Source organism: Onychomys torridus, chromosome 4 (assembly GCF_903995425.1).
Source record: "Onychomys torridus chromosome 4, mOncTor1.1, whole genome shotgun sequence".
Classification (NCBI taxonomy): Eukaryota; Metazoa; Chordata; class Mammalia; order Rodentia; family Cricetidae; genus Onychomys; species Onychomys torridus.
Window position 1 is genome coordinate 114,722,002 of NC_050446.1, and position 26,983 is coordinate 114,748,984.

The following is a 26,983-nucleotide window of genomic DNA, read 5'->3' on the forward strand; positions in this document are numbered from 1 at the left end:
AGCAATGAAGGTAATTATGAACTGTATTTTTTTCAAATACTGCAATCATTATTTCCAAGCATACACACAAAATGCTAGCTTAATGCACCGCCAACTATAATCAATTATCAAGCTGTCTGAATCCTAACTGTTAGTATAAGTGCAAACTTCAGTCCTATTAAGGGTGAAGTACGTGACTTTACTAGGGTTAGTTTTATATTATAGAGTGACTCAGTACCAGTCTTTCTCGGCGGCATCCTCAGGAATACTCAGTAATTCTACTGGTCCTTGAACTTGCTCTTCCTTCATCCGTTCCTTTCCAAACTCTGAAGGATATATCTGAACACAAAAAATAAGACTGATATAATCCATACATTCTTTCTTATAGAATATGAAGACCTGTCAAAACTAAGACGTCAAGAGTCAGCACTAGATTCAAAAACAACAACTCATTTCAAACTCACTGCAGGTAAGCAAAACTCATTTCTAACTACATGAAGATAAAGCATACTGAAGAGTTTTCACTAAGTAATTTTGCCAGAGTATAACAGATAGGGTGGGGACAAAACCAAAGCATCATGAACAACAACCCGCAGTCCATCTCCAGAACCCATGTTGGAGGAAATATTCTACTTTTGAAAGGGGTTCTCTAACTTCATACACACATGTGTGCATACACACAAAACTAAAATATAAAGCAAAAAAAAAAAAAAAAAAAAAAAAAAGATTTGCTTCTCCTTTCTTACTACCTGCTAATTAAGTTTCATATTCAAATGTACTGAGCAATTTCCAGATTAATACAATAATTTTTCAAAGAGGAAAATTAAGGCAGGTTAATTAGAAACAAAGTCAGATTTAAGTTAAAACACCTAGAAATATTTACTTTAAATAAAATCAATTTTCTCACCTTTACAGAAAATACAACTCCTCCTTTGGGCTTAAATGAATTGAACAAAGCCAGCAAATCTTTTGCCTTTAATCTATCCCAGTCCATGTTGCAAACTGCTAGTCGGTGTGTAATCTGAGAAAGTTAAAGCATTATTAATTATTATAGAATCTGTATTTCTTTCTTTCTTTTTTTTTTTTTTTGAGACAGGGTCTCACTATGTAGTCTAGGGCTGTCCTGGAATTCACTATATAGTCCAGGCTGGCCTTGAACTCACAGAGATCTATCTGCTTCTGCCTCCCAAGTGCTGGGATCTGTATCATTTTCAATGCTTGAAAAAAGAAAGATAAACAATGTAGTATAGTCTTTCTCCAGTTCTGAAATCATCTGTGTTATTTAACTGATTTCACATGCAGAGGGAGTGGCATGTGAGGCAAACAATAGGAAAACCACAAGAGATAAACACTACCTCTAAATTGGTTTTTGGAGTTCTTGAACCAGGGTGTGATCACAAACTGATGTTTTAACCACAACAGTTTTAAAGATAGTTCACCACCAGTGCAGAGTGAGGAAATGGGTTACCCCAGAGCATTTCGTAAGATGCAATAAGAACATAAATACAAACTCCTAGCAAAAACAAGTCTAAAGCTGCTTTTATGTATTTTAAATGACTTATGTAGAAATTCTTCCTGAGCAGGACGGCACACACCTGAGATCCCAGCACTCCAGAAGAAGGCAGAAGCAGCAGGACCACAGCAGGCGCAAGGCCAGCCAAGTATTCACAGAAAGGTTCTGTCTCCAAAGGCCTTTGACAAAGATCAACATATATTCATGAGAATTCCTAAAGAAGCTAGGAATAGGAGGAACACTTCTCAACAGAAGAAAGTCTCTAGATGACAAACGTATATCCAACATTATACTAAATAGGGAAAACTGAAAAGTATTTCCTCTAAAATCAGGAAGGAGATAATAGTGTCCAGTTTCTCTACTCTGATTCAAAATAGTACTTAAGCCAGAGGTTGTCAACCTGTGTGTTGCTACCCCTTGGGCTACCCTCTATTTCCAAAAATACTTACATTATGATTCATAACAATATCAAAATTACAGTTATGAAGTAGCAGTGATAATAATTTTATGGTTGGGGGTCACCACAAGATGAGGAACTGAATTAAAGGGTCACAGCATTAGGAGAGTTGAGAACCACTGACTTAAGGGATACATACAGGAAAGGAAGAAGTTAAACATCCCTATTTTCAACATAATCACATACTTAAAGGTTTCTAAAGGCTCTACCTGGAAATTCTTGGACCTTCCACTCTATCTCCTAGAATGTTGTCTAAAACTTGTGTGTGTGTGTGTGTGTGAGATAAATGTCCCCTTTATACCTGAGCAATCAAGTCACTTATTCTCAGCGTCTGACCAGTTGGTTTCGTACGTGCTGCTGCTCCTTGTAAAAAGGAGCTTCTTTGACTAAGCTGACAGCAGCACTCATTTCTGGGAATAAACTTAGTAACTTGGAGACAACTCAGCAGGCACATCATGTCCATTTAGCAAAGCTATAGCTTCCTCCTTAGGGCCTATGACCCAACAGGAAGTAGACCAGTGGATGTGGGAAGAAGATGAGAATGGATAATCATAGGAATGAATGATCAAAATACATTACATACATGTATGAACATGTATGTTACAATGAACCCATTATTATGTATAACTGACATATGTTCACTAAACACATTAAAAAACAAAGCAAAAACAAAACAGAAACCTACTCAGGTGACTGGAATGATGGCTCAGTTCATATTGTTTTCTGAACAAGCATGAGACCCGAGTTCAGATCCCAGGACCCAAATTAAAAATTTGAAAGCTGAGTATGCCTATAACCCAGTATGTGGGAGGCAGGGACAGGAGTATCCCTCAGGTTGCTAATCAGTCAGGTTAGCTAAATCAGTGAGCTCTGTCTTCAGTGAGAGACTTGACTTACAAATAAGAGGGAGCTGGAAAGGGTGGCACACATCTTTTTAATTGCAGCACTCAGGAGGCAGAGGTAGGTGGGTCTCTGTGAGTTCAAGGCTAGCTTAGTCTGCACAGTGAGTTCTAGGACAGCCAGAGATGTTAAACCCTGCCTCAAAAAACCAAAAACCAGCCAGGCAGTGGTGGCGCACGCCTTTAATTCCAGCACTCGGGAGGCAGAGCCGAGGATCTCTGTGAGTTCGAGGCCAGCCTGGGCTACCAAGGGAGTTCTAGGAAAGGCACAAAGCTACACAGAGAAACCCTGTCTCGAAAAACAAAACAACAAAAAAAAAACAAACAACAACAACAACAAAAAACCCAAAAACCAATGAAAAAAAACAAAACAAAACCCACCCCAAACCAAACCAATTCAACCAAATAAGGTGAGGAACAATTGAGGAAGACACCTGATGTCTGCCTATGCAGCCCCCAACACCACAAACTCAAATTAAAAAATGAAAAAATAAAAATGAAATTATGACCTTTGCAGAAAAAAAGGATGGTATTAGAAACTGTGTTAAATGAGATATACCAGTTTCAGAAAACAAATACTTCATGTTTTCTTTTTTGCTGGGTTTTAACTTTTTTGATGTGTGTGTGTGTGTGTGTGTGTGTGTGTTACATGCAGAAGCTGGAGGTTAACACTATAGTGTCTTCTTTGATCACTCTATATGTTGTTGTTGTTGTTATTATTATTATTAAAGACAGGGTCTGAATATGTAGTTCTAGCTGTCCTGGAACTTAGACCAGGCGGGCCTCAAACTCATAGAGATTTACCTGTCTCTGCCTCCTAAGTGCTGGGATTACTTGTGCCACTACACCAGGCTCCACGTTATTTTTTTAAAGACAGGGTCTCTCACCAAATCTGAAGCTCACTAGTTGGTTAGACTGGCTGGCAATTAGCCTTTAAGATCCTACTATTTTTGTGTCATTGAAACTTAGGTCCTTATAAACATAAGCACTTTATGGATGGAACCATCTCCCTAGCCTGCTAAATCCAGATTTAAATTTGTGTGTATATATATCATGAAACTAGAAAAGGTCCATGACAGTGGAGGAAGAGATCTTAAGGGAGTTAGGGAAGAGATAATGAAGGCATACATGTGCAGAAGGCGGAACTATTTGGGGTGAGGCAAAGGAAGAGTAAGAGCAGGGCAGAAAGGATGGAGAGGGCAGAACGGAAGGAAGATGAGCAGGAACAAAGTATACTGGCATAAATGTATGAAAATGCCACAGCAAGGTACATTACTTTGCATGCTATCTTTAAAAATTAATTAAAAACAGCATTTTACAAAAGAAACAGTGTCTCAAAAAACAACAACAAAAAGGGGTAAAAGGAAGGAAAAAACTTCTTTGCCATTTCATCTGCTTGGACACACATCTAATCTACATACACTAGCTCCATTTCAAGGTGTTTATTCTTTCTAGTGTTGGAATCGAACTTAAGAGGCTTGTACATACTGGGTAAGTGCTGTATCACTAAGTTTATCTCCAGTCCTTAGGACATTTTATTCTCAATCATCATTAATTCTGCCAGGGTCTGATGATGTGGCTCACTGGCAAATAGTGTACCTGGCAGATAGGAGGCCCTGGGTTCAATCAACAAAGTCCCACAAACATTTTTACCAGTGAAGCTTCTCTCAATTTATTTTTAATGCTTTCTTTTGTTTACTTTTCTTTTCTGAGATAGGGTTTTACTGAGCGGGTTTATAATCCAAGCTAGCTTAGAACTCACTATTTATTCCAGGCTGATCTTAAACTTAGAGCAATTTTCCTGCTTTCTCAGTGTTGCTACTACGGGTGTGCGCCAAGCCCTGCTTTATTTAGCCTATACATGCTAGCCAAGAATTCCACCACTGAATTAGCTGTCCAGTTCTTTCCTAGTTAATTTAATAATATCAATCCTATCACCCATAAAAGTTAACTGTCCTTTTATTCATAAATAATTTACTGAAAATGTTACCTCATCAGCCCGAGGAGCATCTTTATCTAATTCTCTCCACGCATGTTCAAAACCAGGTTCTTCTGGAAATAAATCTTCGAAATCATCTTCATCTTCAGAACTAGTTTCTATATTTCCTTTACCCCTTGCAAGATCAGGACCACTGTCACTTTCATCCTCATCCTCACTATCTTCATCTTCCTCTTCTTCCTTGTCTTCATTTTTATCATCATCATCATCATCAGCTGAAGTTCTGTCATCACTTGTGACTTCAGATTCCTCATCACTTCCTATTTCACTGTCACTGTCTGAATCTTCCTCCAGGGCATCTTTATCCAGCGTTTTACCATCATTGTCTCTTGCCATTGTGACTGGAAGCACTTCAGCATATTGGGGGAGGGAGAAAGGAGACATACATTCTGAATTAAATTAAATCCAAATTATTGACATTAGATCCAGTATAACTTTTACAAAAAAAAAAAAAAAAAAAAAGGAACGTAAGCTCAGTAAAATTCATGCTATAGCAAGTTATTTAAGTGAACTCATAACATTTATAAGATGATGTAAGTGTGTTTATATACTCATTTAGTATTTGTGGAGTACCTGCTTTGTGGTGTGTTTAATACACAACCACTGGCAAAAAAAAGGCATAAATTAATTTCCAGTTGAATAAGTGACAAGTATTAAACAATCAAATCAATATGCACACACACAAAATGAAACTACTCTACAAGCATTAAAGCTTCCAAGAGCTACTTCCAAGTGCTACTCAACAGTAACTAAAGGATGAAGAGAAATTAAGTAATCAAAGTGAGAAAGATGATGAAGGAAATTTGTTCCAAGTAGTAAGAAAAGCATCTCTAAAGAATTGTCAATTACAAAAAAGCAGCAATCATGTGTGGTCTGTAGCTAGCAAGGAGTCAAGTAACAAACAGTCTAAGGAGTTAACATGGAAACATAATAAAGGGGATGGGTGATGTTCTGATTGGTTGATAAATAAAGCTGTTTGGCCAATGGTGAGGAAGAATAAGGTTAGGCAGGACATTCTAACTACAGAGAGGAAGGGAAAGACAGAACTGGAAGGTGCTGCTAGCTGCCACCAGGAGAAGCAAGATGTAATAATGTACCAGTAAGCCACAAGCCACATGGCAAGATATAGATTTATAGAAATGGGTTAATTTAAGATATAAGAGCTAGCTAGCAGAAGCTTGCCATGGCTATAATTTAAAAATAACGTAAGCCTCTGTGCTTTTATTTGGGTCTGAGTGGGTGCAGGACCGGGCGGGACACAGGAAAACTTTCAGCTACAGATGGGCTTTGCCACTGCTCCATTTTCAAACGGAGGACACTACTAGATTCACACATCTGAGATATCAGAGATATCATCTGAATTACATTGCAGAAAACTGGAGGGGTAGAGTGCGTATGAATAATAAAAATCGAGGGACAGTATAGTACTCTACACAAGACATGAAGGCAATATAAAGCTGATGGCAATAGAAATGTAGCAAAGTGAAAAGCTTTGGGAAAACCAGATAGTAGTGACGGGGGTATTTGACATGGGGAACAACAGTTTTAGAAGTATCAATGAGGCCTGCTTTCCTAGTTTACAGATACAGCCAGCTAGCTGGCTAGACAGGTAAACATGGAACACTGGAAAGTAACTAATTTGATGAAGAGACTTTACTTTTGTTAAGTTCTGGATATTTGAATTAAAGTGTCTTCAAGATTAATAGAGTGCTTGCCTAACATGTCCAAAGCACTAGGTTCGATCCCTAGAACCACAAAACATGGCCTTTGAGTAATGTAACAGAAAACATCAATAAAGCTATTTATTATAAGAGATATGCTCAGTAAAGTGTGAACTGGAGATAAAATTTATAACTCATTCATACATAACTGAAAAAGAAGTTGTATTATGAATGAGATCACTAAATAGAAATACTACAGAAAAAATTTTCTAATTCTGACATTTTATAACTGCTAGTTAACCACACAAGATGTTTTGTCTAAATATGATTTCCTTTTTTTTTCACAGCTCTGAAAGAGCTCATCTTGTACTTCTAACAGCAATCACCTCTGCATGCGTCTTGTGCACTATGTTTAAGCTGGCATTCCTGTTTCAGCTTACTCCAGAGGCTCTAAGTTTGGAGAATGTAAAGTAAATCTTAAAACTTAAGAGATGAACAATGAAATTTGTTTTTATTTTAATACATTTTTTTATAATATTTATTCACTAATCCACTACTCACTGCCTACAATGTGTAAAACATTGAACTAAGGAAGGCAAGAGGGAATTTATAAGCTCTTATGCCCTTGATGGGCTCATAAATGAAGAGAAATTATTGATTAATGAATCTATGAGTTAATGTACATATTGAGGCATTAAAACTTGTCTACAGGGGAACTGGAGAGATGGCTCAGTGGTTATGATCATGTAGAAATCTGGGTTTGGTTTCCAGCACCCACATGGTGGTTCCTAACCACCTGTATCTCAGTTCTAGGGATCTAATGCCCTCTTCTTTGATCGCCACAGTACATGTATATACACATACAAACAGCTTTAAAAATTTTGTTGGCATGGCTGTGCATGATGTGCCTGTGCTTGGTGGGTGTGTGTGGAGGAGGCACACATGTCATGTGCTGAGGTCAGCACAGTTCTGTGGAGTTAGTTCTCTCCTTCCTCCTTTCCATGGATACTGAGGATCCAACTCAGGCTGAGGGCTTGAGCAGCAAGTACCTTTGCTTGCTGAGCCACCCGCCTGTTTAATTGAAAACAGGGTCTCATGTAGCCAACCCTCAAGCTTCAAGATCATGATGGAGCTGCAGATAACCTAGAACTCCTGACCCTTGTGACTTATCTTCCAACTTCTGGGATTACAGACATTTATCAGCATGCCAGGATACAGGGAGGTATTATAGTAAGAAGACTTTACAGATACTATTGGGCTTAGAACGACAAACCTCTTTAATACTCTACTGTCTAAAAGAATGGGACTACCAATTTACATACATCCAATCCTAAATTTGCTCAAAAAGTACTTTGGTCTTCAAACTTAGTCCCAATCACCACCCCCATCTCCCCCAAATCCCAATAAAAATAATGGATTCCTTAGGAATTTTTCTCTAATTATATTTTGATTAACAACAACTTTTGAAATTTTTTTGTTTTTGTTTTTCGAGACAGGGTTTCTCTGTAGATTTGGAGCCTGTACTGGATTAGCTCTATAGACCAGGCTGGCCTCGAACTCACAGAGATCCACCTGCCTCTGCCTCCCGAGTGCTTTTTCAATTTGAGATTAATGCTAAAATATAAAAGTATAAATTTGTTACCATTAATTACATAGAAATGAAAATTTCATTTATTGGATATAAATTATTTCAAGTGCTTATTTTTCCTTTTTAATGCCACTACTAGGAAATCCATCACTATGTATTTCTAGTGGACAGTGCCACTAGACCAGGGTCATCATAGAGTTTAGCAGGTTGTTATCTACCTAAAGGGAAAAAAGAGCTTCACCCAATCTAATCTCCATTCATCAAGTCATACACTCTGCAGATGCCATGCTTCCTCCAGGGAAATCAACATGTTGCTTCACTCAAAATTGCCACCCTCTCACCAAACTATGAATCACAGAGCACTCTGTGTCTATGTGGTCAGAGGACATGCAAATTTCTAATTTGCAAAAGGCATCATATAAGCTAGCAATAATCCTAAAGGAGGGGCCCATGCCTTATAGTAGTTGTCACTCAGTAGCTGAACATACTAAATGAACGAGTACCCAACTCTACTTACCTTCTTGAACACATCTCTTCCTATATAACAACATATAGCAGCTCTCAGCATGGCTCACTAGAAGCCAAAACATTGACCCAAGCTTTCATGTTTGTCTTCTGGTACCAAAACAAGAGGAAATCATTGCATATTGTTTCTTTCATAGCTTTATATTATATAATAAACATTTGACCGTTCTCATCATGCTACAAAAATAATTACTGTATACTTAAGGAGATATCAATAAAATAGTGTAATACAGAAGAATCAGCACTTCCAACCAACCTGATTGCTTTTCTCTTTTTGCCTTAGAACAAGTGATTGTTGGAGATTTCACAGTTTCAGAGGTACTGGAATCTTTGGTCCTTGGTTTTCCTTTAGGCAAAGAGTCTGCACTCTGGTCAGTGATGCTCCTTTTCTTTTTTGTATTTTGCAGAAATTCTTCACTATCCTTCTTGGGACTTATTTCTGAATCTATCTTCTGAGATTTACACAAGTTTTTTATTTTCCGAATTCTTTCAGAATTATCTAAGTCATTTTTATTTATAGGATCCTTTTGATCATTTTTTTTGGTTTCTTTCTTTTTCTCCTCAATAAGCATTTTTGACTTTGCTTCTTTTTTGGTCTGTTTTTGTTTCTGCTTTACTTTTTTTTGGTTTGGTACTTTGCTTTCTTCATCAGAGAGATCAGAATCAGAGTCTGAAAGCTCATAGAAGCGTTTCAAGTCTTCTGTAGTGCTGTGGTTGATAGGGCGCCCTCTTTTATCAACAGCATAATTCAATTTAAACTTTTTGTCATGAAACATGGCTCGAAACCTCTTGTCAATTTTGACTTTTCGGTCCTTTTCTGGCATTTCCCAAAATCTGGGATCCTTTGAAACCCGCCTAAACCGCTGGTCATTCATTATTTCTTGTTTGGATGACATTTTTAAAGTCTTACTGAAGAAATATCCAGAAAAACCAAACACTAAAAAATAAAATAAATATTACAATGATGAATGGTTAATAATACAAGTAAAATATAAAAAAATAAAAACGTTTGTTCACTGTGTATGCATATACACACATATACAAACTTAAACACTCTAAATTTACATAAAATTAAGGCAACTTAAACTTAATTTCAGCAATCCAACCTATTCTGGATCAAACATAAAAAAAGAAAAACATGGTAAAATATAATCCTTACATTACAGATCATTTGAAATAAATTTAAGACAAAGCAAACAGAATCCTAGGGCCTTGTGGAGGGCAATGATTAGTAGCTGACTGCCCTCATAATTTCTATATTTCTAGATTGTATTTGTCATCAATTAAAAGGTTACTAAGGTGCAGTCACACACATGTAAAAATCAGGATTCTAAAGGCAGAGACATGAACTGGTAGTCAGCTTGGGATACATAGCAAGACTGTTTCAAGAAACCAAAGACAGATGATTGGGAGAAGGCTCAGTCAGTGAAGTGCTTGCTGCACAAGTATGATATGGATTTGATCCCCCAGAACACACATAAAAACCCTGCATGCCTGTATTCCCAGTGCTGGGTGGCCGGGGTAGCCAGAGGCAGCAGGATCCCCTGGTCATCCAACTCAGATTACTTGAGGAGCTTCAGGTTCCAATATCTCAAAAAATAAGGTGGAGAGCAAGCACCCTCCCAAACATAGGCACACAGTGCATGGACATGTAGCCTGATGTGAGCAATTGTATATGTAACACACACACACACACACACACACACACACACACACACACACACACAGAGAGAGAGAGAGAGAGAGAGACAGAGAGAGACAGAGAGAGACAGAGACAGAGACAGACAGACAGACATAATATTCTCAAATCTCAGGTGGTCTCATTTGTTTTTCATACTTTTGTTCCATTCTCTTTGTTAATCTTTACTTAATATTTTCTTTTCTTTTTTCCCCCGAGACAGGGTTTCCCTGTGTAGCTTTGCGCCTTTCCCAGAACTCACAGAGATCTGCCTGGCTCTGCCTCCCAAGTGCTGGGATTAAGGGCGTGCACCACCAACGCCCGGCTATATTTTCTCATAACTAATGGGGGGGGGGGGGCGTTCAAACCAGATTTACCTCAGAGTTCCTTCTGTAAATCCTTCCATCTATCAAGAACCAAATTAAGTGTCTCACACTGCTGGGGGTGGTGGTGGTGGTGGTGGTGGTGGTGGTGGTGCACGCCTTTAATCCCAGTGCTTGGGAGGCAGTGGCAGGAGGATCTCTGTGAGTTAGAGGCCAGCCTGGTCTACAGAGTGAGTTCCAGGACAGCTAGGACGTGTTACACAGAGAAACTCTGTCTCAAAAAATTAAAAAAGGAAGGAAGAAAGAAAAAAGTCTCACACTACAGTTAACAAATGTTATTCTTTTTCTTAAAATTTTTCATGTGTATGGGTGTTACGCCTGTATATATGTCTGAGCACCACTTCTGTGATTGATGCCCAGGGAGGCCTGATGAGTTCTGATCCCCTGGAACTGGTTTTACGGACTGTCCGCCATCACGTGGTTGCTGGAAATTGAATCCTGGTCCTCTAGAAGAGCAGCCAGTGCTCTTAACCTGCGAGCCATCTTTCTAGTTCCAAAAGTCATTTTCTTAAAACATTTTATTCTCGAAGTGACTAAGGTCTAGATAGGCTGATCCGCTATAAACATGTTTGTACAAATGCATACTGTTCCCTTGTGAACAGTCTCTGCCCCAATACTGGGATTACAGGTGTGCTCCGCCATCACACAGGCCAGGGCTGCTTTACTTCAAAATCCTTTACATTCTAACGAGAAAAACATAAAACTTCACGGCTACGCTTATGAAGTTCAGGTGTATTACAGCACTTAACCTTTGAATAGCTTTACGATATAGATATCACCGCACCCAACAATCAGAGGTAATGCGTGTAAATGCTGGAAATTGAAGCCCTCGACAAACGTAGGATGTTCAGGGGAGCGAAGGCAACTCGACCTCACTGCAAACGCTTCCCCTCATCCTTACTGTCCACCATCTGGCCTGAGAGCCCCAGGCTAGCTGGTTCCGGAACCATCTTCCCATCTCACAAACTTTCGGGGAAAGTTACTCGGCCGAGGTCTCTCGCGAAGCAGCCCTAAAGACAGCAACGAGGCCAGGAAGGGACCAAACAACAGGCGGACTACTCACAGACCCCAAGGAGATCCCGTCGGAGCCGCACACAACTCCTCAGTTCTCTTTTCCCAGCCTGGTCTGAGTTCACATGTGAGCGCACACCCACAATCCTTCGCGTGACGCTCCGTCAGTGACGGCACGCGAACTGGGCCAAACTACTCCAACCTTGTCTTTCCCGCTTGGAATAACTTTGTATCATTGTGCTAGCCGTAGTCCCACCGGTGCATGCGCACAATAGAAAATATACCCTGCTGTGGCGCCGCCCCTGGAGATGCTGCGACCGGTCGTGCTTTGGCGCCTAAGCCCGAGGCTTGGGGGCCTGGCGGTCTCTGCCGGGGGCTGTGGTCGCAGGGAGGTAGCGTCCAGTGTCCCTCCTTCGGGCAGCACCTCGCCCAGAGCCCTAAACATCTTCGACAGGGAATTGAAGAGGAAACAGAAAAATTGGGCAGCCCGGCAGCCTGAGCCTAGAAAATTTGACTACCTGAAGGAGGAGGTGAGACTGCGGGACCGCGACGCTTGGAGGCTCGGAGCCCTGCAGGGCGGACCGACCCACTCGGCCGTGTGACCTTGAGAAGAAGCTTCACCTTTGTGGGCCTTTCTATTCTGAAAGGACGAGGCTCGGCTAGTGTGCATGACAATCATTCATTCGCTTAGCAAGGACTGCCTGAGTTCCAGGGCAAAGCAATCCCCCCCCCCCCACCCCTCCCCTGCCCCCGGCTTCGCAGGATAGCATTACAGAGAGAGCGCCAGACACGCATAGACAAGGAATGTAATTTCAGCTATAAAGTAAGGAGAAGAAAAAGTGAAATGGTGGTATTGGTGACGAGGATGGTCAAGAACGGCTGCTATGGCGGAAAGTGTGATAAATAGTCCAGCTGAGATGTGTTGAGCGAGTATCCTAGGAAAAGGAAGAGATAAGTACAGAACTCCTGAGCCCAAAGGACCTATAGGGGCTCTTCCATAAGTACCTCTTTCTGTTCAAGTAAAGCACCCAGATTACAGCCTGACTGAAGCCTTGTGAATGCGCAGAACTAGATTATATTCAGTAAAGTATGTGAAAATCGTTTTTGAAGTGAAAAGTATTGCCATTTGGAATGACGTGCAAAGTGGGCTCTGCTCAGGGAAGACTTTGATGTAGCCCTTGCCCATCACCCTCTCAAAATGAAAACAACTATGTTCTGAACTTTCAAATAGTGGTCACAGCTCCGAAGTATTTATAAGAGACTGAGTGGAATGTGTGTAATAGTAGACTTCATGCCAGCCAGATGTCACTAGCCTAGTGAAGGGTGGGTGGTACTTACCATTCGACTTCTTTTATGTTGTGCTGGGGAGCTGGTCATCTGTACTTTCCCAGACTTGGTGTTTACTAATTTGCAAAAGTTACTAAAAGAAAAAAAAAAAAAAAAGCTGTTAATGTAGATTGGCTGAGTATGGTGACACATGTCTGTGATCCTGGCATTCAGGAGGCTGAAGGTGGGGGATTAGAGGGTTGTTATGAGTTCAAAGCCAGCCTGGGTACCCTTTCTCAGACAAAACAAAACAAAAACGTGGTTAATTCATTTAGCAGTTACACAAAGTTTGTACTAAGTTTTTATTAAGTGATCAGTTATATACTGACTTATAGTCCTTAGCCAAGTGAATAGTTTTTATTTTAATGTATCTCATGCTAATGTATCAATTGTATTTGTCTGAGTTGGGGTTTCTATTGCTGTGATAAAACACTATGATCAAAAGTAACTTGAAGAAGAAAGGGTTTATCTTACAACTTCCAAGTTACACTTCATTTCTGAGGGAAGTCAGGCCAGGAACTGGAGGCAGGAACTGAAGAGGAATGCTGCTTACTGGCCTGCTCATCCTGGCTTGCTCAGCCTGCTTTCTTGTATCATCCAGGACCACCTGCCCTAGGGGTGGCACCACTCATAATGAGCTGGATCTTCCCACATCCATCATTGATTAAGAAAATGCCCTACAGACTGGCCTACAGGCTAATCTTATGGAGACGTTTTCTCAATTAAGATTCCCTCTTATATGCTGGGCAATGGTAGCCCACACCTTTAATCCTAGCACTCAGGAGGCAGAGGCAGGAGGATCTCTGAGTTTGAGGCCAGCCTGGTCTACAAAGCGAGTTCCAGGACAGTCAGGGATGTTACACAGAGAGACCCTGTCTTGAAAAACCAAATGCTAAACCTAGTTTTTAAGATTGTTTAGAGCAGTTTTTGGTCTTGTTTGTTTTGGGGCAAGATCTCACTGTAGGCCTGGCTGTCCTGGAATTCACTGTGTAATATATACCAGTCTGGCCTCGAACTCATAGAGATCACCTGCCTCAGCCTCCCGTGTTGATGTTGTTTTTAGACAAGGGTCTTTATAATCTGTACTGGCTGGAACTAGTATACGTTCCAGACTGGCCTCAGACTTGTCGCAGGCCTCTTGCCTCAGCCTCTTGAATGCTAGGACTATAGACATAAGCTGCCACACCCAGCAGATGGTTGAATTTGGTTTTGTTAAATTGGCTGTAAAGTAACTTACTTCAGTTTGTTTCCAGAGATATTTTATTATGTTTTATATTATTTTATCCATATTCAGTATTCATAAAGAAAGTTGCTGTGGGAAAATAGAAAATGGGATACAAAGTACTTACCGTTTTGAAACGTAAATTGAATCTTAGGAAGAAAGAATGTTACTCCTCTGTTAAACCTACTCCATGTATTTAACCCATCGACTCTTGAAATCTTTCAGGTTGGAAGTCGGATTGCAGACCGTGTGTACGACATAGCCAGGTAGGACTTGATACTACAGTGAGATGCTTCCTCTTTCTCCCTCTCCCCGCCCCCCTTGTCTCTCTGTCTCTGTCTCTGTCTCTGTCTCTTTCCCAAAGCAGAGTCTTGCTCTAACCCTAGGCCTTGCCTCTAACTGAGCTTGGACAGTCCTCCTTTCTTAGTCTGTTGAGCATCTGGGAATCAGGACATGTCCCACCAGTCCTGGAGGACAATAGAATCTGCTGTTGATTGGAGACTTGAAATTAAACGATGAGAGCTTGATATGTGGAATAGTCGAATTGGAGAAATTTATTTACCAGGGTTGGTGATTGACGTCACTCTAAACATGGTCTTTCTTTTTTAGATTTTTGAGATATGGTCTCACTATGTAGTTCAGGCTGGCTTCTAGCTCATGGCACGCCTCCGGCCTCCTATTCCTAGGTGCTGAGATTATACGCTTGCACAGCCACACCTGGCTGTTCTTTTTCTGGGAAAGCAAATGACATTTTCTTCATTGTTATATTCTTTTTTAAAAAATAGTATGGATGTAAAACTTTTGCCTTTCTTGAAGCCTGAATGACTGATATACTTGGTTTAGCCCAATTTTTTTTTTTGTGATAATTGGATTCTTTATTTATTTTTTAATTTTTATTTATTGTTTTGTTTTGTTTTTTATTGTATTTGTGTTTTAATTTTACATATCAGCCATGGGTTCCCCTGTCCTCCCCCCTCCCGCCCCCGCCCCCACCTTCCCCCCAGTCCCTCCCCTCCATTCCTATCTCCTCCAGGACAAAGACTCCCCAGGGGATTCAGCTCAACCTGGTGGATTCAGTACAGGCAGGTCCAGTCCCCCTCCTTCCAGGCTGAGCAAAGTGTTCCTGCATAAGCCCCAGGTTCCAAACAGTCCCGGTCCCACTGCCTGGGTGCCTCCCAAACAGTTCAAGCTATTCAGTTGTCTCACTTATCCAGAGGGCCTGATCCAGTTGGGGGCTCCACAGCTTTTGGTTCATAATTCATGTGTTTCCATTAGTTTTGGCTATTTGTCCCCGTGGTTTGGCCCAAATTTTTCAATAGACAGATTGCTCAAAAAAGGGAACTAAAAAATCAACTACATGTGAAATTTTAAGGTTTATTAAATCTAAGTTTAGGTTACTATGGACAATAGAATCTTTTGCCACTTGAGTGAAGGAGAAAGTGTACCTAGATTTGTTTCCTGGTACTGTATTACAATTTACTACATTGCTGATGGTAGTACAGATTTTATGACAATTCTGTGGGGAATGACTTGAGAAAGCACTTTGAGTAGTATAAAAATCTTGATGGATCTGTTGCTGTATGCTTTGGGCATAATGAAAGCTTGATTGATTCAGACTTGTCACCATGGCTTTATAGTAGACCTGCTCTCTGCGTTAGCAAATCATTCCTTTTTGTTGGCTTTTATTTCTTTTTTTGTTTTGTTTTGTTTTTCGAGACAGGGTTTCTCTGTGTAGCTTTGCTCCTTTCCTGGAACTCACTTGGTAGCCCAGACTGGACTCAAACTCACAGAGATTAAAGATGTGCGCCACCACGGCCGGCTTGGCTTTTCTTTAATTAACATTCATTGAATTATACTAACATGGGATAAATTTATCATCATTATCTCATAAAAGCAGGGAGAGTTTTATAAATTCACAGACTCTCCAGCTGTATTTTGGATACATCTTTACAAATGCGAAGGAGTCTATAATTTTGTAAGGTAAACAATACTTCCTTGCTGCAAATAGGCCCCTCCTTGTTTCATTTTTGTCACTAATTAAAGACAAAAAAATGGCTCACTATTATCATTTGTCTGAATTATAGTTTATTTGTGATTTAATGAATGAAACACTGAATTTTGATTTTTAGTTTGGAGTTTACAAACTGTGCCACAGCTCTGAGGATAATAAAGCCAAGTCCATTAAGACTTGTGATTATGACTGAAAGGGTAATTTAAACATTAAATGTTTGGAATTAAATTATTTAAAATGCTAGTAGATGTCCTTGTGTTGATACTCTATCTATTATCAGAGTACGTAACAGGCCTTGATTTGTAGCCACTGTGCTTAGCATGCACAAGCCTGCAGCTTCCATCCCTTATGTGATGCTAGACTGGTGTCTTTGTTAGGGTCTCTACTGCCGTGTAGAGACACCGTGACCACAGCAACTCTGGCTTACAGTTCAGAGGTTGACCCCACTATCATTCGAGCAGCATGATGGTGCATAGGCAGACATGATGCTGGAGAAGTAGTTGAGAGTCCAACATCTGGCAGGCAACAGGAAGTCAACTGAGACACTGGGCAGTATCCTGAGCATAGGAAACCTCAAAGCCTATCCCCACAGTGGCATACTTCCTTTAACTAGGCCACACCTCCTCAACAAGGCCACACCTCCTAGTAGTGCCACTCCCTTTGGGGGCCATTTTATTTCAAATCACTACAGCTGGCTGTCTTGCAAGGCCCAGAGATCTGTCTGTCTCTGCCTTTCTAGCACCGGGATTATAGGCACAGGCTGCCACACTTAAGCTTAACTTTCATGTGGGTGCTGGTGGTTAGTCATCATGTTGTATGGCAAGCACTCTATCAACCGGGCCATCTCCCCAGTCCAGTTTTGGCAACCATTCTTAAAGAGAATTAAACTGACAGTTCTTTTTGTTTCTTCTGTTTATGGAAACCTATGGCTTACAGTTGCTGTGTGTCCCAATTTAGAGGAGCTAGTCTGATATGGAGGTTTACTCTTCCGGCTCTGGCTCAGATTGACTGAATTCAGGTGTTCAGTTCAAGTGTTCATTGCTCCTTACATGATATGTTTGAGCTGGGATCAGGAAGATAGCTCAGTAGTTAGGAAGATTGGTTGCATGCACTTGGGTTCTGTTCTTAGTACCCACATGGAGGCTCACAACCATCTGTAATTTTAGTTCTAAGGGATGCCCACTTTGGTTTTTGTGGGCACCAGGTATGCATATACATACATTGCAATCAAAACATTCACGTATATAAAATAAGAATTTAAAAAATATGTATAAAGAGGAGATACTTGAGTTGACTTAGCACTGGACACTTGGAACTTACTGTACTCCTAAGTTTTTGATAATTCTTGAAGTTTTAGGTTTTTAGTTTTAACCCTGTAGTGCCGGAGATTAAACCGAGGGCCTTGCACATGCTGAGCAAGCGCTTTACCACTGAGCTATATCCCCAGCCCAAGCTTTAAAATGCCTTATGAAATTTCATATGGAGAAAAGAGCATGTTTCCAAGTGTTCTCCTGCCTCAAAGTATTTGAGAAGTAAAGATAATTGTTGATTTGCTGCTAAGTATGCCATTGTTTCCATATTAACTGACATTTAGCTTGATTTCAATCTTGCATTATTGAACTCAGATGCCTTTGTTAAGTGTGTTCTTCAAATTCATGTCTAAACCTTTTTGTTTGTTTGTGCTGCTAGAGCTTGAACCCGCTCATGTTAGGAAAGCGCTGCACCGCTGACCTACATGCCCGCCTAAGCTGGGTCTCCATGGCTCAGTCTGAGGGCCTGTGGATTAGTGACTCAATCAGACAGACTGGCTCTGTACAGTCTATCTTCTGCTAGATACTCTGCTACGGCAAGGCTCCTGAAAGGTGTACTTACTAAAATCGCTTTACTTAAGACAATTAGTTCTTGATTATTTTATGGACGGTATTGCAAAGCTTAGCTTCTGTGTCTTTTTTCAGAGATTTCCCTCTTGCGCTGGATGTGGGATGTGGAAGAGGCTACATAGCACAACATTTGAATAAGGTATTTGATACACTGGCTTAATCAACTTTGAAAAATACAATTGACTAATTGTGTGTGTGCACACATGCAAAGTGTGCCTGGAGCATTTCTTTGTGTGTATAGGTACGTGTGTGCTCACGCCCACAGAGGTCAGAGCACAGCCTTGGTGTCGTTCCTCAGGTGCTCTCCCTAGGTGCCATCCATCTTTGTGTTTTTTTGAGATAGGTCTCTTGTAGGCCTACTCCTTGCCAATAAAAGCAATAATTTCTTTAAACCTATATATTTTTCTCTTTGTTCTCACTTTGTTTAAGCATTTTTGATGATTCACCATAAAAGCTGGTGTGTAGCTAGCTCACTGGCAGAATTCAGCATATATGAAGCTCTGAATGTGATTCTTGGCAATGTAAAAAATATGTACACACACATATATACATATATATTCATATTAATTTTATTAGTTAAAAACTGTATAAAATACGGACAGCATTTAATAGTATTCATATTATTTTATTTCACATTTTCTAATGCAAAACATGTCTTAGGAGAACATTTAATTGGGGCTGGCTTACAGTTCAGAGGTTTATCCTTTATTGTCATGGTGGGAAGCATGGCAGCATGCAGGCAGACATGGTGCTGGAGAAAGAAGTTCTATATCTGGATCTGCAGGTAGCAGAAAGAGACAATGGGCCTGGCTTGAGCATTTGAAACCCTAAAACCCACCCCCAGTGACATATTTCCTCCAACAAAGCCATACCTTCTCCAACAAGGCCACACCTCCTAATCCCTAAGTAGGGCCACATTCCTAATGACCAAGCATTCAAATCTGTGAGCTTATGGGGCCATTCTTATTCAAATCACCACAAACCATGAATACATTCATTTGTTCACATATCCTTTTAGCCTTTGTGATTAAGACACTGTGCTAGACCCAAAGATTAAAATGAGATTTAAAAAATATTTATTTGTCTTATTTTTAATTATGTGCAAGTGAGTATGTTGGCATGTGGATATGTGCAGTTGAGTGCAGGTGCCCACAGGTACAAGAGGCATTGGATTCCCTAGGGCTGCAGTTCCAGATGGTTGTGAGCCACCTGACATGAATGGGAAATGAACTTGGATCCTCTGAAAGAGCAGAGGATGCTCTTAACTTCTGAGCCATCTTGAAGCCCCTGGGATTTCTGAAGTAAAATCTGTTTTGATAAAATGTCTATTTGGACTGGGGTGCAGGGAGATTGTGGGCCTTCCCAGACACGACTATTGACGAATATAACAAATGCCATAGGAAATAAAACACTTGCTGAAATGCAGCAAGAGTTAAAGAGCAGGAGAAACAAGGAGTTAATTGATGTAGGCTTCGAGGCCCCAAATCTAGTTGGTGGTTCCTAGCGTTGAGAATCAGCTTGGCAGAGGAAGGGAGAGTGCTGTGGAATGTGGTCGAGTGATGCTGAAGGACCGTTAATTTGGGCATGTCATGTCAGAAAGAGTAAAGAAGAGGGAGCAGACAGACTCTTTAAGAGGCAGTGTTAAGGCAGTACAGTCTCAGGAGATGAAGCAGATTTCAAGATGTAATATATGAGAGTCTTACTAAAGCCAGCAGAACTTGATCAGTGACTGGATCTGGAATTCCCACTTGGTGTCATATTTATCTGTAGCTCCACTTCTTACGTCCTTCACCTTACCCTACTGGCTCTAGCTGTCTCCACCCCTTGCCTAAATTGCTGTAGTCGCTTCCACATGGGTTACCCTGCTTCCATCTGTGCCCCCAACAATCTTACTCCCTTCAGGATGACCCAGTATAAGTATAAGCCAGGTCATTCTTCATCTTGTCAGAACTGTTGGATTCTTGTCTAACTTAGTCATAATCATGTCTCTTGTGTATTTGTATGTGTGTGTGTGAGCACATGCCTGTCACAGCACACTTGTGGAGATCAGAGGATGTCTTTAGAAAGTTGATTATATCCGTCATCAGATTGGTGCCTGGCAGCCTTACTCACTGAGTTATCTCAATAGTCTTGTGGTTACTTTCTCAAATAGTACCCCCACTTTTGCTGGCAGTAAGTTCCATGGCACTTACTAATAATCCATGGTATTTGTTTGTTTCTTTGGTGTCTTTCTTCTTGTACTGGACTTGCTTATTTTTGTTCATTACTCAAATCATAGTTCCTACAACCCTCAATGAATAATCATTACATTGTGAATGCATGAGTATTAAGGTAACTTTAACTCAGTTGGGGTGTAACTCAGTGATAGAACACTTGCCTGGTGAGGGCTCTACTACTGAGCTATGTCTCTGGCCCATCTTTTGATTTTAAGAAGTAGAACTCCACTGAAGTCAATTTAAATACAGAGGTATTTGTTGGAAGTTCTTACGCTACTCAGATTTGGAAGTAGAGGTCTCTCTCACAAGGTATTGAGACGTTGAAACTGAAGTATGAAGTACACCCCTGTGTTACACGCTTTCTGGGGTTACATGGATGCTACATGTTATCTTCATTCTTTTTCTCTTGTAGATTGTCCCTAGTTTTGTTTTGTTTTTGTTTTTTGGTTCTTTAAGACAGGGTTTCTCTGTGTAGCTTTGGAGCCTATTCTGGAACTCACTCTGTAGACCAGGCTGGCCTTGAACTCACAAAGATCCACCTGCCTCTGCCTTCCGAGTGCTGGGATTAAAGGTGTGTACCATCACTGCCCAGCTTTTTGTCCCTGTATTCTTGATGCATGTGGCCCACTATAATTAACTAGCTTTTTCCAGCTCCTGAGAACTAGTTGTTATTTCTTCCTCCACTCTGTTCAAGGATATTGTATGATAACTTGAAATCAGCTATGGCAGAAATAGTTACACCATGGATATTGTGAAGTGCTCCATAATAGTACCCTGCCAAGAGTTAGTTTTTACCACTGCTCTAACCTTAAGTGTATGTGCTCTCGGCTCAGAGGCCTTTGCTCCTGTCTTTTCATCTATTTGTTGGGATTTTCGGGAGAGACGGATAGATAGATTGATTAGCTTAGTTCTCTGCTCTCCACAGTGGCGTCATCTGAGAGCCAGTTCTGCACCTCCCTTACCAAGCCTGCATCAAGTAGCATGTAACCCACCTCGGCAGAGTAGCTGTGCCATGGAAATCTGCAAACAGTTCAACTCACAATGCTCTCTTTTTTCTCCTCTCCGCTGCCTAACAAATATTGGTAGGGTATATGCTTGCTAAGCTGTGAGCAGAAAAAAGTGAATGTGGTATGAACTGAAATTCAGGTAGCAGTTTCTCTAACAGAAGAGGGATGCCACATGGAAATCACTCAAGATGTTTCCTGGAGATCTTATTGGTGCTGTGGATAAAGAGATAGACTGACCAGGAGTGACCCAATGAGAAACTGTGCTTATGCTTAGACCATGAGGCACCCCTAGAGGGCGGTTTAGTGAGCAGTGACTTATAGACACCAAGAATTGTAAGCCTCATGAGCAGAGTCCTGAATTATAAGCAAAAATTATCAAGTATATGTTTATCATACACAAGTAAAATGAGATAAAATCAGAGAGGTGCTGAGAGATATTTTTGCAAGATTGGGAAGCTGATGCCTATTGTTGGTGAGAAAAAGAGACCAGAAGATACAGATTAAAGATTGGAGGAGGTGAAAATTGTAATTTCCTCCTTTGGAAATTTCAGTAATTGTTTTACTTTGATTATCCCATTGCAGGAGACTGTGGGAAAGATTTTTCAAACAGACATTGCAGAACATGCTTTGGTACATAACTTTTTAATATTTGTTTCTGACCTTCTGGTTTTAATTTTTATTTCTTTCGCAGTGTAGGTGTAATTATAAATATATACACTTAGACAATACTGATGGGGGAATGTCTTTCTATATGCTGCAAATATGTGTTGCCCTGATTGTTTGATAAATAAAGCTTTTTTGGCCTATGGCAAGGCAGCTTAGAGGCAGGTTGGGAAATTCAGAGAGAGACAGGAAGAAGGAGGAGGAGGAGGAGCGAGACGCCAGCCAGCTGCCCAAGAAGCAACATGTAATGGGAAGCAGGAATGCCTCCTCTGCCTCCCTGAGGATCGAACCCAGGGCCTTGCTCTTGCTAGGCAAGTGCTCTACCACTGAGCTAAATCTCCAACCCTCCTCTTTTGTTTTTCAAGATAGGGTTTCTCTGTGTAACAGCCCTGGCTGTTCTGGAACAGCTGTGTAGACTATTCTGGCCTTGAATCAGAGATCTTCCTGCCTCTGCCTCCTGAGTGCTGGGATTAAAGGCATGGGCCACCACACCTAACACTCATTGGTATTACTTAACTTTGAATTTTTAATGACATCCCTATCCTCTCACCCTCATTGATTTGAGCTTTTACATGTTTTTTGGGGGGAGTTTTTTTTTGTTATTTGTAAGAGTTTATATTTTAGAGACGTTAACCTTTCGTAATTTATAATATATATCTTCCCACTTTTCATTTACATTATTGCTTTTTAGAAGTTTTTAAAATTAGTTTGTCATAAAACATCAGTATTTTCATTTATAGTTTCTAACTTTTTAGTCTTGTTTACATAGGTTTTCAAACAATCTTAAGAGTATAAAGTGTTCACCCAGATTTACATCTAGTATTTTGTGGCTTCATTTGTTGCACTGAAATATTCAGTTGCCTGAGATGTCTTTAGTGTGAATGGATGTATTGCTTATATTTTTTAGAGCAGCTAGATGTGATTTAAGAAAGATTCTTGTGTGCCTTTTTGTGTGCCACACTTTGTGTTTTGTTTCGTTTTTTGACAAACTGCTGAATACATGTAACGTTAACAGTGTTTAACAATGATTGTGTTAGTAATCGAAACTCTATGTAAATATGTTGAACTTTTGTTTTTTGCCATTAGAAAAATTCCCTAGAAACAGATATTCCTACTGTGAATATTTTAGCTGATGAAGAATTCCTTCCCTTCCAAGAAAATACATTTGACCTGGTGGTTAGCAGCTTAAGGTTAGTAATCCATTTGTACTTTTAAAATACATGTTAGAGAGGCTGGAGAGATACCTTGGTTGGTTAAGTGCTTGCTGCATAAGCGTGAAGAAGTAAGTTTGACTCACAGAACCCACATGAAAGGCAGACATAATGGCACATGCTCATAATCCCAGCTCTGGAGAGGCAGTGACAGGCAGATCCCTGGCACTCCCTAGCCAGGAGAAGGTCAGTCTTACTTGATGAGTTCCAGATAAGTGAGAGACTCTATTTAAAAGACAGTATGGTCAGACCCAAGCATGAGGTTAGCCTCTGGCCTCCACAGGCACACATGTGCAGGCATGTGTACACACACACAAACACACATACATATGTGTGTGTATATATGTTATAAATAGGTCTAATTTATGTTGTAACATTTTACTCTTAGGCTAACAATGGATAATGGATTAATACCACCACCCTCCACCCCGACCTGGAATTAAACCTAAGGCCTTGGGTTAAAGACAAGTACTCCGTTACTGAGCTGTATGTTCTTCACTGTAATAAAGTAAATTCTTTAGTTTATAAACTGTAAGATTCTTCTGTTTAACAGTTATGGATTCAGGACACCCTAATGGAAATCTGATATAGTGTCTTAAGTTTCTTTTTATTCCCAGATTTCTACATACAGCGTGGTAAAGCTCTTTTGTTGTCGCACATTAAAGAATAAACAGGGTCAGCAGAAATCATGAGATTTAAAAGGTGTCTTATGTGTAAGTTTAGAAAGCTTTGTTCTTTTGCTTTCCATCATCTTAAAAGATGCAAGATGATATAGACAATTTGAAAGACTGATGATTTTCTGAAACTTGAACATACTTTGTTAGGTTTCAGCATTGATACTCTTTGGTATTTACCCAAAGAAATGAAAATTTATATCCATGCAAAATCATGAACATGAATAATATATTACTCTTTAAATTTTTTTAAAATTTGTTTATTTTATTTATATGAGTATTTTAACTGCAGGTGTGTATGTGCACTACATGCATGTCTGGTGCCCGTGGAGGCCAGAAATGGATGCAGAATCCTCTGGAGCTGGAGTTGTGAGCCACCATTTGGGTGTTAAATACTGAACTCAGCCTGCCGCAAGGGCAGCAAGTGCTTTTACCACTGTGGCTGTGTTATTAATTGCTAAAACTTGGAAGCAGCTAAGATGCTGTCTTAGGATTACTTTGCTGTGATGAAAAACCATGACCAAAGTAACTTGAGAAGAAAAGGGTTACTTCACTCGCAGTTCTCTGTAAAGTTCATCATCTAAAGCAGTGAGGACAACAGCCTGAAGGCAGGAGTTGATGCAGAGGCTATGGAGGAGTGCTGCTTCGGGCTTGCCTGCCCTGCCTTGCTCACTGCTTTCTTACAGAACTCAGGACCACCTGCCCAGGGGTGGGACCACCCACAATGTGCTGGGCACTCTCCCATTGACCACTGCTTAAGAAAATGTACTACAAACTTGCCTACAGCGGTTTCCTCAATTGGTTTTCTCCACTCAGGTGATTTTAGTTTGTGTCAATTTGACAAAACTATCCAGCACAGGTGTCCTTCAGCACTAAGTGGTTGAATTATGGTACATCTTGACAATGGAGTTACTTAGAACTAAAAAGAAATAAGCTGTAGAGACATGATAAGAATGCAGGAAACTTAAAGACACATTACCAAATGAAAGTTTATTCAAAAAGCTGAGTATGTTGTTTCTAAGTATATGACAATCTGGAAAAGGCAAAATTATGGTGACAGTAAAAAAAGATCAGAGTTATGGAAGTATAGAAAACATTTTAATTTCAGACTTCAAAGTTTAATACTTTTTTGTGGTTTAGCCTAATGATGATTACACTAACTAAGGTTAAGCAACTACGTGTTTCTATTTCAGTTTGCACTGGGTGAATGACCTTCCTAGAGCACTTGAACAGGTGAGGAAACTTACGTTGGCTTAGTTCTGTGTTAGTTTATTATCCAGATTGACAAGTGTTTCTGTTTTCACTGTTTCTAAGTCTTACAGAGAATGGAATGAAACCAAATATTTGTAATGTTCTATGAGCTGGATATACTTGGTACTCTTTGACTTGAAAATATGTACATTAGGTGCCATTCCTTGAGAACTTTAAGAATAGTCAGTTGTAGAATTGCTTATATTTATAAAAGATTTAATTACTGTTTAAAATAATATTGGCATCACAAAGCATATTCTTTTGTTTGTCTTTTTTTGAGACAGTGTTTCTCCATGCAGCCATGACTATCCTGCAAGCCATTTTGTAGACCAGGCTGGGCTTGAACTCAGAGATCTGCCTGCCTCTGCCTCAGGAGTGCTGGAATTAAAGGTGTGTACCACCACTGCCTGGCTACAAAGCATATTCTATATTAAAAAATTCCTTCTCTCCCTTTATAGCCTGTGAACTTTCTCTGGGTAGGAACTTGTTTATGTTTCTATCTGTCCTGTGCATTACTCTCAGCAAGTTTTAGAGAAATCCTTGTAGACTGATGTTTATCAGTGCGTAGAGAGTGGTGGGTAGATGATGGTGTGGCCAAGTGGGGGTGTTCCAAGAGAACAGTTTGAAGGAAGCATGCAGAGCCACGGGAGAACGGGCCGAAACTAGGCTGAAACTCATGAGCTGTCACTTGTACTGCATTTCTTTAGCCAAAAGAAACCACAAGTTCAGCCCAGATTAAAAGAGTAGGAAATAAATTCCAGCTGTTGGTGGGACATCTTAAAAAAATTTCCTTTTAGAGGGCACAAACAGGAAGAATTATAATTTTGGTGAGCTGTCATTCTTTAAATGTTTTATCTTGTAGTATTTTGTTACTGTAAAAAGCAAATTGTATCTTATAAAATTTTATAACATACAACATCTAATAGATACTAGAATCATTAGTGAGTATGTTTTCTGTCTCTGTCGTTACTATACAACATTACTACACACCACACAGCACTGGCTCTAGGGTTCCACACACCACACAGCACTGGCTCTAGGGTTCCACACACCACACAGCACTGGCTCTAGGGTTCCACACACCACACAGCACTGGCTCTAGGGTTCGTGTCTGACGTTAGTCACTTCCTGATTTATTTGGCGAAATAAGGTTTGTAGTCATAAAATACTAACTTGGATACATTTATTGTTTTGATGTTTCTGTCTGTGAAGTTTGAATGGTTGTGTTGTATTTATTACAGATTCATTGTGTCTTAAAACCAGATGGGGTGTTTGTTGGTGCGATGTTTGGCGGAGACACGCTCTATGAGCTTCGGTGCTCACTGCAGTTAGCAGAAACAGAAAGGGAAGGAGGGTTTTCCCCACACATTTCCCCGTTCACTGCTGTCAGTGACCTAGGACATCTGCTCGGGAGAGCTGGCTTCAATACTCTGACCGTGGTGAGTACCCGGAGAACCACGTCACCCGCTTACTTCATTGCTTGGGCCAGTTGTCCTTGCTCTTTCTTTTTATCTTCTTTTTGGGGGGAGAGTGTCTTGCTATCTTTAGTATTTATAAGTACAACTTGACTGAATGTTGAGAATATAAACTTTAGCATTTAGCTTCTAGGATAAGTAGCTTCAAAAAATGTACCAGTTTATAAAGAGACTTCTCTTTAAATAACATGTATTCATTTTGTGAGGGAGGAAGGTGTGCCATAGTCAGAGGACAGCTTTTGAGAGTAAGTTCTCTCCTGCTATGGGCTTCAGTACTGAACTCAGTGCTTTACCTGCCAACCCCTTTAAGGGAGACTTTAAAAATACTACTCCAGTAGAATCTTCAACTCCAAG

The 26,983-nt window shown here is 40.3% G+C and overlaps 2 protein-coding genes across 11 annotated transcripts in view; one reads left to right on the top strand and one right to left on the bottom strand.

Moving 5' to 3' along the window:
* Nucleotides 1-11,824, bottom strand: part of Esf1 (ESF1 nucleolar pre-rRNA processing protein homolog) — a 60,142-nt gene extending 48,318 nt beyond the window's left edge. For 2 of the 3 annotated variants that reach the window (XM_036186652.1, XM_036186650.1), the window contains exons 1-5: nucleotides 11,746-11,824; nucleotides 8,878-9,558; nucleotides 4,839-5,197; nucleotides 887-1,000; nucleotides 218-318 (exon numbers count right to left, since the gene is read on the bottom strand). In XM_036186652.1, the coding sequence (XP_036042545.1) occupies nucleotides 218-318; nucleotides 887-1,000; nucleotides 4,839-5,197; nucleotides 8,878-9,517 (1,214 nt within the window). In that variant the 5' untranslated portion in view covers nucleotides 9,518-9,558; nucleotides 11,746-11,824. The remainder of the gene's footprint in view (nucleotides 1-217; nucleotides 319-886; nucleotides 1,001-4,838; nucleotides 5,198-8,877; nucleotides 9,559-11,745) is intronic. The other variant, XM_036186651.1, reaches the window with a different exon arrangement.
* A 129-nt stretch (nucleotides 11,825-11,953) lies between these two features.
* Nucleotides 11,954-26,983, top strand: part of Ndufaf5 (NADH:ubiquinone oxidoreductase complex assembly factor 5) — a 28,109-nt gene continuing 13,079 nt past the window's right edge. For 4 of the 8 annotated variants that reach the window (XR_004944777.1, XR_004944778.1, XM_036185443.1 and 1 more), the window contains exons 1-7: nucleotides 11,954-12,223; nucleotides 14,467-14,507; nucleotides 18,208-18,271; nucleotides 21,938-21,985; nucleotides 23,105-23,208; nucleotides 25,097-25,136; nucleotides 26,396-26,593. Coding sequence is in view for 6 of the 8 variants with exons in the window: in XM_036185443.1 (XP_036041336.1) it covers nucleotides 12,002-12,223; nucleotides 14,467-14,507; nucleotides 18,208-18,271; nucleotides 21,938-21,985; nucleotides 23,105-23,208; nucleotides 25,097-25,136; nucleotides 26,396-26,593 (717 nt within the window). In the remaining 2 variants the exon portion in view is untranslated. The other 4 variants (XM_036185448.1, XM_036185445.1, XM_036185446.1 and 1 more) reach the window with 4 other exon arrangements.